The 19,281-nt window shown below is 40.9% G+C and overlaps 1 protein-coding gene across 1 annotated transcript in view; it reads left to right on the top strand.

The window, feature by feature from the left end:
- LOC139577773 (uncharacterized) overlaps positions 1–19,122 on the top strand; it is a 106,438-nt gene extending 87,316 nt beyond the window's left edge. The window contains exon 16 of the mRNA XM_071404940.1: positions 18,662–19,122. Within this exon, the coding sequence (XP_071261041.1) occupies positions 18,662–19,094 (433 nt within the window). The 3' untranslated portion in view covers positions 19,095–19,122. The remainder of the gene's footprint in view (positions 1–18,661) is intronic.
- The last annotated feature ends 159 nt before the right edge of the window (positions 19,123–19,281 follow it).

Below are 19,281 nucleotides of genomic sequence, written 5' to 3'. Positions count from 1 at the left end.
CGACACCTGTCATAACAGAGCTGCCACAACTCTCCCCCACTGGAGGTGAGACACGCCCGACACCTGTCATAACAGAGGTGACAACTCTCACCCACTGGAGATGAGACACGCCCGACACCTGTCATAACAGAGGTGACAACTCTCACCCACTGGAGGTGAGACACGCCCGACACCTGTCATAACAGAGGTGACAACTCTTACCCACTGGAGGTGAGACACGCCCGACACCTGTCATAACAGAGCTGCCAACTCTCACCCACTGGAGGTGAGACACGCCCGACACCTGTCATAACAGAGCTGACAACTCTCACCCACTGGAGGTGAGACACGCCCGACACCTGTCATAACAGAGGTGACAACTCTCCCCCACTGGAGGTGAGACACGCCCGACACCTGTCATAACAGAGCTGCCAACTCTCCCCCACTGGAGGTGAGACACGCCCGACACCTGTCATAACAGAGGTGACAACTCTCCCCCACTGGAGGTGAGACACGCCCGACACCTGTCCTCACGGAGCTGCCAACTCTCACCCACTGGAGGTGAGACACGCCCTACACCTGTCATAACAGAGGTGCCAACTCTCATCCATTGGCGGTGAGACACGCATTTGACCCTCTAATCATGACACAACTCTTATATATATGATAGTGTAATAACCATGTCGTAGCCTGATAGTGTAATAACCATGTCGTAGCCTGATAGTGTAATAACCATGTGCTAGCCTGGTAGTGTAATAACCATGTCGTAACCTGATAGTGTAATAACCATGTCGTAGCCTGATAGTGTAATAACCATGTCGTAACCTGATAGTGTAATAACCATGTCGTAGCCTGATAGTGTAATAACCACGTCGTAATCTGATAGTGTAATAACCATGTCTTAGCCTGATAGTGTAATAACCCTGTCGTAGCCTGATCGTATAATAACCGTGTCGTAGCCTGATAGTGTAATAACCATGTCGTAACCTGATAGTGTAATAACCATGTCGTAGCCTGGTAGTGTAATAACCATGTCGGAGCCTGGTAGTGTAATAACCATGTCGTAACCTGATAGTGTAATAACCATGTCGTAACCTGATAGTGTAATAACCATGTAGTAGCCTGATAGTGTAATAACCATGTCGTAGCCTGGTAGTGTAATAACCATGTCGTAGCCTGATAGTGTTCGGCAGGCTAACTGCAATAAAGAGAGACTGTATTCAGCTAAAACTGATCATTCAGACTTTATATACTAGAACATGTTATAATAGTACATGAAGGGTCCTTGTAGAACAGACTGGATGTTAAACTGCTGAAGCTTCTAAGTTAAAGCATCAGACTCAGACTGCAACAGACCACTGACTGCTCACTGCTGTAGATCATTCATTCAGCAAGCAGCCTGGAAACTCCAGAGACAAGTTCTGCATCATAGTTTACACGTCATTAAGATTATAACTCCTGTAGCTTTTAATAGACCGACCGACCGACCGACTTCATTCATAATGCATGAATGAAATGATAGTCATTGCCCGGGACTAAACTAACTGGGGCATGTTCACTGAACAGGACCCAACGTTTTGGAACGTTCAGATGTTATGAACAAACATGCCTCTCTGACATTAAGAATAGTAAATCAGGTCGGCTCTATATCTGCTAATTCTATCGACAACGTTTGGCAACAGAACGTTGCCCCGAGGCGTATTCATTAGGAACCAAATGGAAACAAACCGTCAGAAACAGGGAGGGACTAACCTGAACTTGTCAAGAAAGAAACGCTCGTTCTTGTTGCAAAACATTTTGCTACGATCTGCACTATTGAATACACCCCTGAAAAGTATGAGACGGCTTACCTGCTGGTGACGACTACAACAAAACCATTTTCAGTAGCCAAAGATTGTCGAATGTTGCCATTAAAAATGGCAAGAATAGAGCTGACGTGATTCCTTATTCTAAATGTCATGAATAGATGTGATTCCTTATTCTAAATGTCATGAATAGACGTAATTCCTTATTCTAAATGTCATGAATAGACGTGATTCCTTATTCTAAATGTCATGAATAGACGTGATTCCTTATTCTAAATGTCATGAATAGATGTGATTCCTTATTCTAAATGTCATGAATAGATGTGATTTCTTATTCTAAATGTCATGAATAGATGTGATTCCTTATTCTAAATGTCATGAATAGATGTGATTCCTTATTCTAAATGTCATGAATAGATGTGATTCCTTATTCTAAATGTCATGAATAGATGTGATTCCTTATTCTAAATGTGATGAATAGATGTGATTCCTTATTCTAAATGTCATGAATAGATGTGATTCCTTATTCTAAATGTCATGAATAGACGTGATTCCTTATTCTAAATGTGATGAATAGATGTGATTCCTTATTCTAAATGTGATGAATAGATGTGATTCCTTATTCTAAATGTCATGAATAGACGTGATTCCTTATTCTAAATGTCATGAATAGACGTGATTCCTTATTCTAAATGTCATGAATAGATGTGATTCCTTATTCTAAATGTCATGAATAGACGTGATTCCTTATTCTAAATGTCATGAATAGACGTGATTCCTTATTCTAAATGTCATGAATAGACGTGATTCCTTATTCTAAATGTCATGAATAGATGTGATTTCTTATTTCTAAATGTCTGAGGCATGTTTGTCCTACATAGTGTATTTTATATCTGTTCAAAAACATTGCGTCTTGCTGAACCGCCCCCAATAATGTTTCTATACACGGAAGTATAAGTGAAAGTAAAATAGGTATATCGACACACAAGGTAACTGTAGCAGCAGACAACTAGTAGATGTAGTTGTCGATAGGAAATGACAACACATTTACAGTCTAGTTTGATGTGTGTCCTAATATCCTTTCAGGTTGTATTACTATCATCCAGTGATCCACATAATATTAGGATGAATCCTGCTATTCTCCACTCAGGTGGAGGGAGAGAGACGATACAACGATAAGGTAGGCAACAATCTGCAATATAACTGTTCAATGGCCATTTAATTTAACGATTCATGAAGAATATAATTTATAAAGACCTCATCTGTGCCCAGTATAGCCCTATATCGGACGCTGCGCATGGCGTCCTACAGTAGGTGGCTACAATGCGGTGCCCGGAAAATAACAGGTGAAATTCTTTAGGGGGGGTAGCCTACTTGTTTACGAAAACCCTGTTACTGAAGGCATATGTGTCTATAATCCCTTGTCCGTCGGACCGGATTGTGTGTGGATAACTTTATAGAAACCGTCTGAACCGAACTTGTCTCCAAACCGGCACCTATAACTTCCCTGTATTAGGCTACGAGGAAGGGCTTCTTGCGCGCTGTCTACCACAGCCAAGGTGCCGGTTTGGAGAAAAGTTCGGTTCAGACGGTTTCTATAGGTCTACAGATATCCACACATGATAGAACCCTGACCGACGGACAAGGAGTTACGGATTATCGATATTCAATAACAGGATTTGGGAAACAAGTAGTCTACCCGCCTACACAATGTTGCCAGTTATTTTGCAGGCCCCGCATTGTAGCCACCGAGGACGCCAATGCACGCATGCGCAGCGTCCTATATCGGGGTAACCATAGAAACAAGAATGAATAGAAGATCGTCTCCATTCAAGTCAATGACGTCATAATGGGTGGTCTGGCGGCCATTTTGAGTGTTCCCATGGTTCAGAATGTACAGGTTCGGAATGTACAGGTTCAGACAAGAGGATTATAATATCCCATAACTCTTTGTGCTACTAGTTTAAATAATCTACAGCTACTTGATTACTAGATGTCCAGATCACTGGTCACGTTTTCAATGTTTATCTTATAGAATCCAGCAATGGTGATGGTCCCACTCATTAGCTAATATTCCACATGGAATGATTACTTTGTCTGGATCTTCCCATCTTCAACCTGACCAGCTAGCTATGTCAGCTGTGTATGAATAAGATGTGTCTTATATGCTAACGTTAGCTAGCAGGCTAGATGGTTGTCTTAAACCTGACCAGCTAGCTATGTCAGCTATGTATGAATAAGATGTATCTTATATGCTAACGTTAGCTAGCAGGCTAGATGGTTGTCTTCAACCTGACCAGCTAGCTATGTCAGCTATGTATGAATAAGATGTATCTTATATGCTAACGTTAGCTAGCAGGCTAGATGGTTGTCTTCAACCCATCTTCAACCTGATCAGCTAGCTATGTCAGCTATATATGAATAAGATGTATCTTATATGCTAACGTTAGCTAGCAGGCTAGATGGTTGTCTTCAACCTGACCAGCTAGCTATGTCAGCTATATATGATTGAGATGTATCGTATATGCTAACGTTAGCTAGCAGGCTAGATGGTTGTCTTAAACCCATCTTCAACCTGACTAGCTAGCTATGTCAGCTATATATGATTGAGATGTATCGTATATGCTAACGTTAGCTAGCAGGCTAGATGGTTGTCTTCAACCTGACTAGCTAGCTATGTCAGCTATGTATGAATAAGATGTATCTTATATGCTAACGTTAGCTAGCAGGCTAGATGGTTGTCTTAAACCCATCTTCAACCTGACTAGCTAGCTATGTCAGCTATGTATGAATGAGATGTATCTTATATGCTAACGTTAGCTAGCAGGCTAGATGGTTGTCTTAAACCCATCTTCAACCTGACTAGCTAGCTATGTCAGCTATGTATGAATGAGATGTATCTTATATGCTAACGTTAGCTAGCAGGCTAGATGGTTGTCTTAAACCCATCTTCAACCTGACCAGCTAGCTATTCAGCTATGTATGAATGAGATGTATGACTTGCAGATGGTGATGTGCAAGTAGAGATACTGGGGTGCAAAAGAGCAACAACAACAAAAAATAACAATATCGGGATGAGATAGTTGGGTGTGCTATTTGGAGATGGGCTGTGCACAGGTACAGTGATAGGTAAGCTGCTCTGACACCTGATGCCTAAAGTTAGAGAGGGAGATATAAGTCTCCAGCTTCAGTGATTTTTGCAATTCGTTCCAGTCATTGGTATCAGAGAACTGGAAGGAAAGGCGGCCAAAGGAGGTGTTGGCTTTGGGGATGACCAGTGAAATATACCTGCTGGAGCGCGTGCTAACGGTGGGTGTTGCTGTGGTGACCAGTGAGCTGAGATAAGCCGGGGCTTTACCTAGCAAAGACTTATAGATGACCTGTAGCACTGGGTTTGGCAATGAATATGTAGCGAGGCCCAGCCAACAAGAGCATACAGGTCGCAGTGGTGGGTAGCATATGGGGCTTTGGTGACAAAACGGATGGCACTGTGATAGACTACATCCAATTTGCTGAGTAGAGGTTTGGAGGCTATTTTGTAAATGACATTGCTGAAGTCAAGGATCGGTAGGATAGTCAGTTTTACAAGGGTATGTTTGGCAGCATGAGTGAAGGAGGCTTTGTTGTGAAATAGTAAGCCGATTCTAGATTTCATTTTGGATTGGAGATGCTTAATGTGAGACTGGAAGGAGAGTTTACAGTCTTCAACCTGATCAGCTAGCTATGTCAGCTATATATGATTGAGATGTATCGTATATGCTAACGTTAGCTAGCAGGCTAGATTGTTGTCTTAAACCCATCTTCAACCTGACTAGCTAGCTATGTCAGCTATATATGATTGAGATGTATCTTATATGCTAACGTTAGCTAGCAGGCTAGATGGTTGTCTTCAACCTGATCAGCTAGCGATGTCAGCTATGTATGAATAAGATGTATCTTATATGCTAACGTTAGCTAGCAGGCTAGATGGTTGTCTTCAACCCATCTTCAACCTGACTAGCTAGCTATGTCAGCTATGTATGAATAAGATGTATCTTATATGCTAACGTTAGCTAGCAGACTAGATGGTTGTCTTTTTCTGACATTCTCTTATGATCTGCTTCTGACCGCTTACCTTCTGCCGAGGCAGCGTAGCTACAACGCTTGAGCTGGTCCAATGGTTGAATCAGAGCGGTAGAACCTCCTCATTATTGTGACGTTGTTGTCTTAACCTTCCCATCTTCAATCTAGACCAGCTATTCCCAAGCTGGCAATGCCATCGGGGGTACGCCAAATAAAAATGTGGTTCACATTTACAAACAGTCCATTTAGATTTTCCAACGGGGCTATACATTTAGGTTCTGTTTCGTTTCTTATCTGAGTAGCCTCGTTTCACTGCCAAAAATACAATTAAACCATCTAGTTTTTAGCGAAATAACAACACAATGTGAAATACAAGTAGCCTAGTCAAATAATTAACCTGTTGGGGATGGGGGCGCTGTTTAGACTATTTATGCTAACTTGGCTAATTTTTGAAACGGCTTCCCACAAAATCCTTGATCGTACAATATGCATATTATTATTATTATTGGATAGAAAACAGTCTATAGTTTCTATAGGAGTTGAAATTTTGTCTCTAAGTGGAACAGAGCCCATTCTACAGCAATTTCCCTGACATGGAGTCAGATTTGAGAAATGTTGGCCACTCTTCTGAAGTCAGTTAAAAGGGCACTGTCATTGCTATGACTATACGGACACTTCTTACGTCTTCCCCTGGATGCCTTTACGTGATGACGATTCCAATGGGGTCGATTGCGCGTTCACAGGCCCTATAAATTAAAAAACCCTGTAGCTAGCAAGTCTTTCCTTGCTGCGTAACGCGCGTGCTGGACACCGACCCGCTCCTGTTCCAAGCGTTAGTTTAGCCTGTTATATTTCTCCGGTCATCTTTTCACTCGTTATAGGAGTTAAAAACATCATAAGGTAGTTAATTTAAAGCGTTTTATAGCAATTTATATCCGTTTAGTGCGATTTTGGGACATTTATTTTTGCAACGATGTGAAAAGTTGGGCACGCTTTTCAGTTCATCCCGAACGCAGTTGACATTTCCACATGGCAAGAGGACAGCTTTCCACCAAAAGACGATTTCTCCCAAGAAAGGATCCTTTGCCCAAGATACTGATGGAAGAACAGCTCAAGGTAGGACATTTTTATTATGATAAATCGTGTTTCTGTCGAAACATTTTAGTGGCTTAGGACGCCATGTTTTTTGACGTAGCTTCGCTTGGCGCAAACTGTATTGAAAAGTAAGGATAAATTAAAAAATGTAATAACGCAATTGTATTAAGAATTAAATTGTCTATCAATCCCTGTCCACCCTATATTTTTTAGTCACGTTTATGAGTATTTATGTATAAGAGTAGATCACTGTCTAAGTGGCGCACAGACTTTTTCTGACCAGCTGAGCTACATTTCACATTGTCTAACCATGATTTTGGTGGCTAAATATAAACATTTTCGATCAAACTCTATATGGATTGTGTAATATGATGTTACAGGAGTGTCATCTGAAGAATTCTGAGAAGGTTAGTGAAAAAATTAATATATTTTGGCGATGTTTACTTTTATCGCTCACTTTGGCTAGAATCAATGCTGGGCTGCTATGTGCTATGTGCTATGCTAATATAACGATTTATTGTGTTTTCGCTGTAAGACACTTAGAAAATCTGAAATATTGTCTGTATTCACAGGATCTGTGTCTTTCGATTCGTGTATGCTGTGTATTTTTACGAAATGTTTGATGATTAGTAAGTAGGTAAACACGTTGCTCTAAGTAGTTTGTCTATTCCATTTGTGACGGTGGTTGCAATTGTAACCTATGCCATCTACCTGAAATATGCACTTTTTTCTAACAAAACCTATCCCATACCATAAATATGTTATCAGACTGTCATCTGATTAGTTTTTTTCTTGGTTAGGGGCTATAAATATCTTAGTTTAGCCGAATTGGTGATAGCTACTGGTGTTGGTGGACAAATAAAAGATGGTGGATTATGCTAATGTGTTTTTAGGTGCTAATGTGTACATCTTTACATATTGTGTCTTCCCTGTAAAACATTTAAAAAATCGGACATGTTGACTGGATTCACAAGATCTGTGTCTTTCATTAGCTGTATTGGACTTTAATGTGTGAAAGTTAAATATTTAAAAAAAATATTTTTTTTGAATTTCGCGGCACTGGTTTTTCAGTGGGGGTGGGGGGGGAGTGCCGCTAGCGCCACTCTCATCCTAGACAGGTTAACATCCAATCACATTAATGGTAATTCCACTAAAAGTCCGTATGTAGCCAAACGTAGCTGCTGCTCATTCTACTCGAAAATTGATAAAGGATAAAAAATTATCCTCCACTGATTATCCTCCACTGATTATCCTCCACTGATTATCCTCCACTAATTATCCTCCACTGATTATCCTCCACTAATTATCCTCCACTAATTATCCTCCACTGATTATCCTCCACTAATTATCCTCCACTGATTATCCTCCACTGATTATCCTCCACTGATTGTCCTCCACTGATTATCCTCCACTAATTATCCTCCACTGATTATCCTCCACTGATTATCCTCCACTGATTATCCTCCACTAATTATCCTCCACTGATTATCCTCCACTAATTATCCTCCACTAATTATCCTCCACTGATTATTCTCCACTAATTATCCTCCACTGATTATCCTCCACTGATTGTCCTCCACTAATTATCCTCCACTGATTATCCTCCACTGATGATCCTCCACTGATTATCCTCCACTGATTATCCTCCACTAATTATCCTCCACTGATTATCCTCCACTGATTATCCTCCACTGATTATCCTCCACTAATTATCCTCCACTGATTATCCTCCACTAATTATCCTCCACTAATTATCCTCCACTGATTATTCTCCACTGATTATCCTCCACTGATTATCCTCCACTGATGATCCTCCACTAATTATCCTCCACTGATTGTCCTCGACTAATTATCCTCCACTGATTGTCCTCGACTAATTATCCTCCACTAATTATCCTCCACTAATTATCCTCCACTGATTGTCCTCCACTAATTATCTTCCACTAATTATCCTCCACTAATTATCCTCCACTGATTGTCCTCCACTGATTATCCTCCACTAATTATCCTCCACTAATTATCCTCCACTGATTATCCTCCACTGATTATCCTCCACTGATTGTCCTCCACTAATTATCTTCCACTAATTATCCTCCACTAATTATCCTCCACTGATTATCCTCCACTGATTGTCCTCCACTGATTGTCCTCCACTAATTATCCTCCACTAATTATCCTCCACTGATTATCCTCCACTGATTATCCTCCACTAATTATCCTCCACTGATTATCCTCCACTGATTATCCTCCACTGATTATCCTCCACTAATTATCCTCCACTGATTATCCTCCACTGATTATCCTCCACTGATTGTCCTCCACTAATTATCCTCCACTAATTATCCTCCACTGATTATCCTCCACTGATTATCCTCCACTAATTATCCTCCACTGATTATCCTCCACTGATTATCCTCCACTAATTATCCTCCACTGATTATCCTCCACTGATTATCCTCCACTAATTATCCTCCACTGATTATCCTCCACTAATTATCCTCCACTGATTATCCTCCACTGATTATCCTCCACTGATTATCCTCCACTAATTATCCTCCACTGATTATCCTCCACTGATTATCCTCCACTAATTATCCTCCACTGACCCACAGATCAGTTATTTTCTGAAAAAATGAATTGCTAGATATATCATATGTGTAATATGAGTAGTATTTTAATATCCTACTCCAGGAGAAGTACTGTTACTGATATGCATGGAAGAGATCATGTCCAACAACGTTCAGGTAACCATAGTGCAGTTAACTTAACTGAATCAGTTCAACTGTCATCCATCTTTTATCTGACCCCATCAGAACCCCAAATATACTCTTGTTTTACTCCATTGTCATAGATACAGTCACATGTAGTTGGTGTATGTTTATTTACATGGGATAAAAAGTTAAATTTAATAAATAAACCTAATCATTACTTGATTGTTCTACTATTGACTGACTATGTACTGTCTTCTTCCAGAGATCCTACGTGTTGAAACATACCAGTGATGCTGCAGAAACAACCTGAGACATGGCTTCTACAAGACAATCTGCTTTAGAGTACATTACAAATGGAAGGTTACGTCTCATTGGAAGGCTCCAGAATCTGCCCCTCATTGTGGAAAACCTGTTCCAGCGCAAGGTTCTTCACGAGGAGGAAGTCAGTAAAATTCAGGCTGAAGTTGACCGTTTTGACCAAACCAGAAGAATTCTGGACTGGGTCTCAGCCAAAGGAGAGGCTGCATGCTACGAGTTACTGATGATTCTCGACATCACAAGGAAGAGGACCTTAGGCGACGCTGACTTACAGCAATGGATCAGCTGCTTCCCCTTCGAGGAAGACCCAGAGATGACAGACTACCTTGTTGGTAAGTGATTGTATAGTATCCTATTAGTATACACTATATACAGTTGAAGTCGGAAGTTTACATACACCTTAGCCAAATACATTTAAACTCGGTTTTTCACAATTCCTGACATTTAATCCTAGTAAAAATTCCCTGTCTTAGGTCAGTTAGGATCACCACTTTATTTTAAGAATGTGAAATGTCAGAATATTAGTAGAGAGAATGATTTATTTCAGCTTTTATTTCTTTCATCACGTTCCCAGTGGGTCAGAAGTTTAAATACACTGAATTAGTATTTGGTAGCATTGCCTTTAAATTGTTTAACTTGGGTCAAACGTTTTGGGTAGCATTCCACAACCTTCCCACAATAAGTTGGATGAATTTTGGCCCATTCCTCCTGACAGAGCTGGTGTAACTGAGTCAGGTTTGTAGGCCTCCTTGCTCGCACACAGGTTTTCAGTTCTGCCCACAAATGTTCTATAGGATTGAGGTCAGGGCTTTGTGATGGCCGCTCCAATACCTTGACTTTGTTGCCCTTAAGCCATATTACCACAACTTTGGAAGTATGCTTGGGGTCATTGTCAATTTGGAAGACCCATTTGTGACCAAGCTTTAACTTCCTGACTGATGCCTTGAGATGTTGCTTCAATATATCCACATAATTGTCCTTCCTCATGAAGCCATCTATTTTGTGATGTGCACCAGTCCCTCCTGCAGCAAAGCACCCCCATAACATGACGCTGCCACACCCGTGCTTCACGGTTGGGATGGTGTTCTTCGGCTTGCAAGCCTCCCTATTTTTCCTCCAAACATAACGATGGTCATTATGGTCAAACAGTTCTATTTTTGTTTAATCAGACCAGAGGACATTTCTCCCAAAAGTTTGATCTTTATCCCCATATGCAGTTGCAAACCGTAGTCTGGCTTTTTATGGCGCTTTTTGGAGCAGTGGCTTCTTCCTTGCTGAGCGGCCTTTCAGGTTACGTCGATATAGGACTCATTTTACTGTGGATATAGATACTTTTGTACCTGTTTCCTCCAGCATCTTCACAAGGTCCTTTGCTGTTGTTCTGGGATTGATTTGCACTTTTCCGCGACAAAGTTTGTTAATCTCTAGGAGACAGAATGCGTCTCCTTCCTGAGCGGTATGACGGCTGCGTGGTCCCATGGTGTTTATACTTGCGTACTGTTGTTTGTACAGATGAACGTGGTACCTTCAGACGTTTGGAAATTGCTCCCAAGGATGAAGCAGACTTGTGGAGGTCTACAATTTCTTTTCTGAGGTCTTGGCTGATTTCTTTTGATTTTCCCATGATATCAAGCAATGAGTTTGAAGGTAGGCCTTGAAATACATTCACAGGTACACCTCCAATTGACTCAAATGATGTCAATTAGCCTATCAGAAGCTTCTAAAGCCATGTCATCATATTCTGAAAATTTCCAAGCTGTTTAAAGGCACAGTCAACTTAGTGTATGTAAACTTCTGACCCACTGGAATTGTGATACAATTAATTATAAGTGAAATAATCTGTCTGTAAACAATTTTTGGAAACATGACTTGCGTCATGCACAAAGTAGATGTATGAAACCGACTTGCCAAAAATATAGTTTGTTAACAAGAAATTTGTGGAGTGGTTGAAAAACGAGTTTTAATGACTCCAACCTAAGTGTATGTAAACTTCCGACTTCAACTGTAGTATACAATTGGCTGGGCTGAAAATAGCAGACATGTTGAAATTTGTCTTTCAAATATTATTTTAGGTGTGGTTAATTTAGCTTACTGTGCGACTCAGTGAACAGGGTTTGTACTTTTGGCACTATTCCTTTGGTTCCATGGTGCTGGGGAAGCTATTTGAAGAGCACATTGAAGGGGGGTTAATGTACCTTTTTAGATTCAAAAACAAGGACGACCAATGTCCTTTTCATGAAGTAAAAAACCTTCATTATGATGGCATGTTCAATAGAGATTTGTGTTATTGTCCTCCTTGATGAAGGCTATGCTGAAACGTGTCAGAGTCTTTATAGATATTGTTCTATTGAACATGCCCATCATAATACATTTTAACTTTGTTTTTAGTGCCCCTTGGTCCTTCTTGTTTTTGATGACCATTTATCCCCAAAAGATCACCTTCAATCTATGAAGATCTACCAGTGTATCCTTGTAGCTTTCTATCCTGATTTTCTCTCGTCCTTTAGATTCGCTTTGATTTGTTGGCACAGTGCATTTACTCTCTCTTCCCTTAATACCCTTATTTAGGTTCAAAACCCTGTCACAGATATCAGACACAGCTGAAATGTGAAGCACGGAAGATCACAGAGGGTGCATGGAAACAAAACTGTAGTCTCCTACCAGAGAGATTTAGAAATGAGGGGACTTTCTCTTACACCCCTCTTGTGTTAGATACACATGTGCATTCATCTGACTCTAAAATTAAAATGAAGAATAAAAGATGCAAGAAAGTTCGCCCTAAAAAGCTAAAGAGCTTCATCCCCATGGCCAAACAGGAAACATCCCCGGCTGAGCTGCTAAAAACACATGAGAAAAAAATCCTCCTGGTTGGAAAACCTGGAATTGGAAAAACAACAGTCGCCCATCAAATGTTGAACCTCTGGGCAGAGAAAGATCACAGAGAACTAGATTACATGTTTTATTTTGAGGTGAGAGACATTTCACATAGAAAACCCATGAACCTGGAGGACCTTCTCTTTAACATGAACAGTGAGCCAAAAGAAAGCAAAGAAGAAGTGTTACAGGATATTAAGAAGAACTCTGAAAACGTTGTCATCATATTTGATGGAATCACAGACCTCTCCTATCTATCGGTAGTAAAGGACCTTGTGGAGAAACTCCTCCCTGATGCAAAGATTGTGACCACATGCAGACCAGATCAATCTGAAGACTTCCTGACAGACTGGCCCACAGACTGGTTCAGAGTGGAGGTCAAAGGGTTCAGTGATGAATCCATCAGGACTTACTTAACACAGATGCTGAGTGCTGAGCCTGACTCCTTGAGCAGTGTGTTAAACAACCTAGAGTTGTTCAGTCTGTGCCATGTCCCAATGTACGCACTGATGGTGGTTGCCTGCATTTATTTCCCTACCTCAGAGGCTCCTAAACAGACATGCACAATAACTGAAATGTACATTAACATCCTCCGTCACTGCATCCAAAAACACAGTGCCAAACGATGTAAGGATACCGACAAGTGTCTCAAAGAAAACAAAGAGAAAATATTGTCTTTGGCAGAAATTGCTTTTGATGCGACAAATGAAAAAAACATGAACTTGACAACACTGAGTTGTGAAGAAAGCAGTGTCCATTTTGCATTCTTGGGGGCACTTATGGTTAAGGTTGCACCCACAGCGTCAGACACCTACTCAGCATTTCTCCACTACACAATGCAGGAGTTCTTTGGTGCCCTTTGGCTCTTACAGAATCCAGACAAAATCAGAGAGGTTCTAGAGAAGTGCCAGACTGAAGAATGGAAACACACAAAATACTTGATTCCTTTCCTGTGTGGGCTTCTGAATGAGAGGAAAATTAGATTGGTAAACGGTCTAGTTCCAGATCAACAGATCAAGAAGACGTCAGATTGGTTCTTCAAGGAAGTGGTGAACACATTTCTTCCATCTCAAACAAACCAAGATCATGCAGAAGGTGGTGCTCCTGAGTTTGAGATAGATCTTCTGTTTTTGTGTCAGTGCTTGTATGAATATCAGTCTACTGATGCCTGTCAGCTTCTCCTGGACAAACTGGACTATCATCTAGACCTGAGTGGAGAACATCTTGATCCTCACCAGTGCTGTGCAGTCTCTTATGTGACCAGTCAGTCTGCAGAGAGAAATGTTGGCTTGGACCTGGACAGCTGCACTGTGTCAGACCAAGGAGTAAGGCTGATACTGGGCTCTCTGAAGAACGTCAGACATCTTGGGTAATATTTGTGTTCTCTAATTCACCAGTTTATTTCCAATTAATTAGCCAAAGAAAGAGAAATGGGGATGAAACAACCCATCTTTAAAAAAATATATCTTATATTCTCTTCCCTTCAGATGCTGAGTTATAAACACTTCTGTGTCATGCTACTTTGAAATAATCTGTATAATCTAATTCATAATCCATTATTTAAAGACCATCCTCTGGTGATTCATCTGACCCCTCAATGCTGTGTCAACTCTGGACAACTTTGCTGAGAAGTGAGGCAGAGATGGACTTCACCAGCTTACTTGGTCTCTGTGGAAATGAGTTGCACCTTCCAGTCCAGGGTGAAAGACGAGTGTTTGAGAGAGCAGAAGAAGTGATGAAACAGAGTCTAGAGAGGGTTCGTCTCTGTCTACACTGGGATCAGAGAATTGTTCTCAGTGAAGCTCTCAGCAAAACCATTTTAAAGTGTCTAACAAATATCAACAAGCTCAGGTGAGTGTTTCCACAGCCAATGTATATTTACTCAATGTCTTTGTGACTATTAATTTATTTAAGTCAAATGAGAACGTATTGTTCTTATTTCCAATGACAACCTATCAAAAGGCTAAGACGGACAAACAAGACATTACAGCAACACAACAAGATAGACATGACAACAGTATTCAGTCTGTAAAAGAGGCAGCAGTCACATTCTCCCTGCTTCTATCTGAACATAGACATTCTTGTGTTTTATGGGTCACAGGTTTACCCCTCTACAGCATCAGAGAGGATCCCCTGAAAGACTGGAGACAGAAGAGAAAGCAGTCCTACTAGATTTGTGTCTACAAGCAGCACTAGATCACAGAGATACAGTCCAGAGAACTGTGAACACACTGCTGTCACTGTTCTCTGTGTATCAAACTGAGAGATATGACATCCTGCTGGATCTGTACTCTCATGTGAAGTACAATAGGAATCAAACAGCCAGGAGTGTCCTTCCATCATTGAACCCGCTTTACCAGCCAGCTCCTGCAGTCTGGTCCATAGACCTCTCAGAGAGAAAGGCCTCCCTCCTCCTAGAAGTGCTGAAACTCCAACCAGAGAAGAAACCAGTAGAGCTGAAGGGCTGGTCAGATGAAGAGAGCGAAGTGAAGGGTTTCCTTCAGTGTCTGCCCTACATCTCACAGCTGAGGTGAGTTGGATCAGTACACTTCAGAGATTGTAGTTGTCTGTCCCTGTTGTCGTGTCTTTGCTATGCCGGATTAAGTGTTATAACATGCTATTCTATAAAATACTTTCTTCGTAATTAATATTACCTGATTGAACTAATCATGTAAATGTAATTAACTAGAAAGTCGGGGCAACACGAAATAATATTTATAGAGCTGTTCTCTTCCGAATAAACTCTTAAAGACCGAGTAATCAATAGCAGTCAATATTAATCGTCACCTTATTTCAGTCTCATCTGAAAGTTGTAAATTCTTGGTTATCTTCACGAACCCTGGCTAACAAGTTGAATCAGCAATACACAATTGGGTTTAATTATTTATTTACCAAATACCTAACTAATCCAACAGAATTACATACAGTGGGGCAAAAAAGTATTTAGTCAGCCACGAATTGTGCAAGTTCTCCCACTTAAAAAGATGTGAGAGGCCTGTAATTTTCATCATAGGTACACTTCAACTATGACAGACAAAATGAGAAAAAAAATTCTCCAGAAAATCACATTGTAGGATTTTTAATGAATTTATTTGCAAATTATGGTGGAAAATAAGTATTTGGTCACCTACAAACAAGCAAGATTTCTGGCTCTCACGGACCTGTAACTTCTTCTTTAAGAGGCTCCTCTGGCCTCCACTCGTTACCTGTATTAATGGCACCTGTTTGAACTTGTTTTCAGTATAAAAGACACCTGTCCACAACCTCAAACAGCCACACTCCAAACTCCACTATGGCCAAGACCAAAGAGCTGTCAAAGGACACCAGAAACAAAATTGTAGACCTGCACCAGGCTGGGAAGACTGAATCTGCAATAGGTAAGCAGCTTGGTTTGAAGAAATCAACTGTGGGAGCAATTATTAAGAAATGGAAGACATACAAGACCACTGATAATCTCCCTCGATCTGGGGCTCCACGCAAGATCTCACCCCGTGGGGTCAAAATGATCACAAGAACGGTGAGCAAAATCCCAGAACCACACGGGGGGACCTAGTGAATGACCTGCAGAGAGCTGGGACCAAAGTAACAAAGCCTACCATCAGTAACACACTACGCCGCCAGGGACTCAAATCCTGCAGTGCCAGACGTGTCCCCCTGCTTAAGCCAGTACATGTCCAGGCCCGTCTGAAGTTTGCTAGAGAGCATTTGGATGATCCAGAAGAAGATTGGGAGAATGTCATATGGTCAGATGAAACCAAAATATAACTTTTTGGTAAAAACTCAACTCGTCGTGTTTGGAGGCCAAAGAATGCTGAGTTGCATCCAAAGAACACCATACCTACTGTGAAGCATGGGGGTGGAAACATCATGATTTGGGGCTGTTTTTCTGCAAAGGGACCAGGACGACTGATCCGTGTAAAGGAAAGAATGAATGGGGCCATGTATCGTGAGATTTTGAGTGAAAACCTCCTTCCATCAGCAAGGGCATTGAAGATGAAACGTGGCTGGGTCTTTCAGCATGACAATGATCCCAAACACACCGCCCGGGCAACGAAGGAGTGGCTCCGTAAGAAGCATTTCAAGGTCATGGAGTGGCCTAGCCAGTCTCCAGATCTCAACCCCATAGAAAATCTTTGGAGTTGAAAGTCCGTGTTGCCCAGCAACAGCCCCAAAACATCACTGCTCTAGATGAGATCTGCATGGAGGAATGGGCCAAAATACCAGCAACAGTGTGTGAAAACCTTGTGAAGACTTACATAAAACGTTTGACCTCTGTCATTGCCAACAAAGGGTATATAACAAAGTATTGAGATAAACTTTTGTTATTGACCAAATACTTATTTTCCACCATCATTTGTAAATAAATTCATTAAAAGTCCTACAATGTGATTTTCTGGATTTTTTTTCTAATTTTGTCTGTCATAGTTGAAGTGTACTTATGATGAAAATTACAGGCCTCTCTCATCTTTCTAAGTGGGAGAACTTGCACAATTGGTGGCTGAATAAATACTATTTTGCCCCACTGTATACACGGAAAGAATCATACCTTGATTACAAATTACGTCATAAAGGAAAATGTCCCTAGCGGGCGGAACAGATATGACAGCTTGTTACACAAAAGAAAAAGGACTGGGTTTGAGTGAAAGAGCGGGAAGCTGGAACAGAGGCGAAGCTGTGCTATCGTAAATTCAATATCTTATGCATTCTAAATTACCGCCCATTTGGAAAAGGAAAATGCAATAAATATTTACTCTGAGCTGCGCTTCAGTAGGTTGGTGTTAGATGGAAGGCCGTGTTTCCCAACCGGGTCCTTTGTCCTTTGAAGAATGATGTCTCTGGTGGTCAATTGGATAGTTGTGTGGTAGACGGGATACTCTGTCTGTCCTATCCTAATTTATGTTTGCAGCTGCTAACCCAACGGCTAGGACGTATCACTTCGGTAGTGAATAAGAGTTCAAAGTTCATACCATTCGCAACCAAAGCTCATGCTGATGTTGGCTTCGTTCTGTAGTTATTACCTGAAACATTCTGACATGGGATCGTCATCCTAATGTACCCGGAACAGAAGGTTAAATCTTCGTCAATGGCTTTTATAGTGGAGGGAGAGGGGTGTGTCTGAAAAGTTTATAACCCATGTCTCTTCACAGGGACGGGCCACTGGTTGAGCAGAGCACTAAACTTATGAAAACCCAAATCTCTCATTTGGAAGCTAAAATTACATTTAATCTCTTCACAAATAATTTCATATTCAAACATTTGAATTAAACAACAATTCCATGTGAATCCGATACCTCTGATGTGCAGACTTTCCACAGTAGAGTTTATGTCATTCTATCATTGATGAGAATGTGTCAGAGGGCAACCGAACTGACATAATATACCTTAAGTACCACCGCATATGTTCAGTTGGTCGGATTACCAGAATATAGTTCATTTCCCCCCCAACTTCTGATGTTCCCAGAATCTCTATGTTAACCAAAAGGGGTATTCTAACGTCACATCAGTAGAGTAGGGAGAGGAAAGGGGGGAAGAGGTATTTATGACTGTCATAAACCTACGCCCAGGCCAACGTCATGACACTGTATTTCCCTTTAGAGAGGAAGTTTGTAGCTTTCTGCAGTAAATTAATATACTAAACAGACACTTAGTGTTTAAAAAGATGCAATCTTACTTTGTGGTCAGGATTATAAGGAACAATTGAAGTGGATGATGAGTTTAGAAAGATAGTCATTGTATTTTACACACCATAATGTGACCTTCAGAAATACATATCATATCTCACATATTCATCTATTTGTTGTTAAACTGTTCTTGCAGTTTTACTCCTCCACAAGATCAGAGAAGATCCCCTGAAGAGAGGACAAGGAGAGAGAAGACATTCCTACTGAATCTGTGTCTTCAAGCAGCTCTCCATGAGAGAGGAACCATACAAACAACTGTAGAGAAAGTGTTGTCACTGTCTGAAGTATATCACAATCAGAAATGTGATTTCCTGCTGGATCTGTGCTCACATGTGAAGGACTATGAGACTCAAACAGGCAGGAGTTTCCTTCCCACATTACAGACAGTTTACCAGTCAGCTCCTGCAGTCTGGTCTATAGAGCTCTCAGAGAGAAAGGCCTCCCTCCTCCTAGAAGTGCTGAAACTCCAACCAGAGAAGAAACCAGTAGAGCTGAAGGGTTGGTCAGATGAAGAGAGTGAAGTGAAGAGTTTCCTTCAGTGTCTGCCCTACATCTCACAGCTGAGGTGAGTGAGTTTATCCAACAAGAGTCCATATGTCATTTACCTGGTGTAGATAGTATTTATGTTTTACACTGTCTTTATCTTTTTAATACATGCACATGTGATGATGCTGTAGAAACTCTAATTCAATAGGAATTGAAATTGAACAAAATTACAATTCATAGTTGTATTGTTTTAAAAGATGGAGTCAGAGA

The sequence above is a fragment of the Salvelinus alpinus genome, chromosome 6, assembly GCF_045679555.1.
Source record: "Salvelinus alpinus chromosome 6, SLU_Salpinus.1, whole genome shotgun sequence".
NCBI classification, from domain to species: Eukaryota; Metazoa; Chordata; class Actinopteri; order Salmoniformes; family Salmonidae; genus Salvelinus; species Salvelinus alpinus.
Note: the sequence above shows the minus strand (reverse complement) of the source record. Positions and strands in the feature narration are given on the sequence as shown.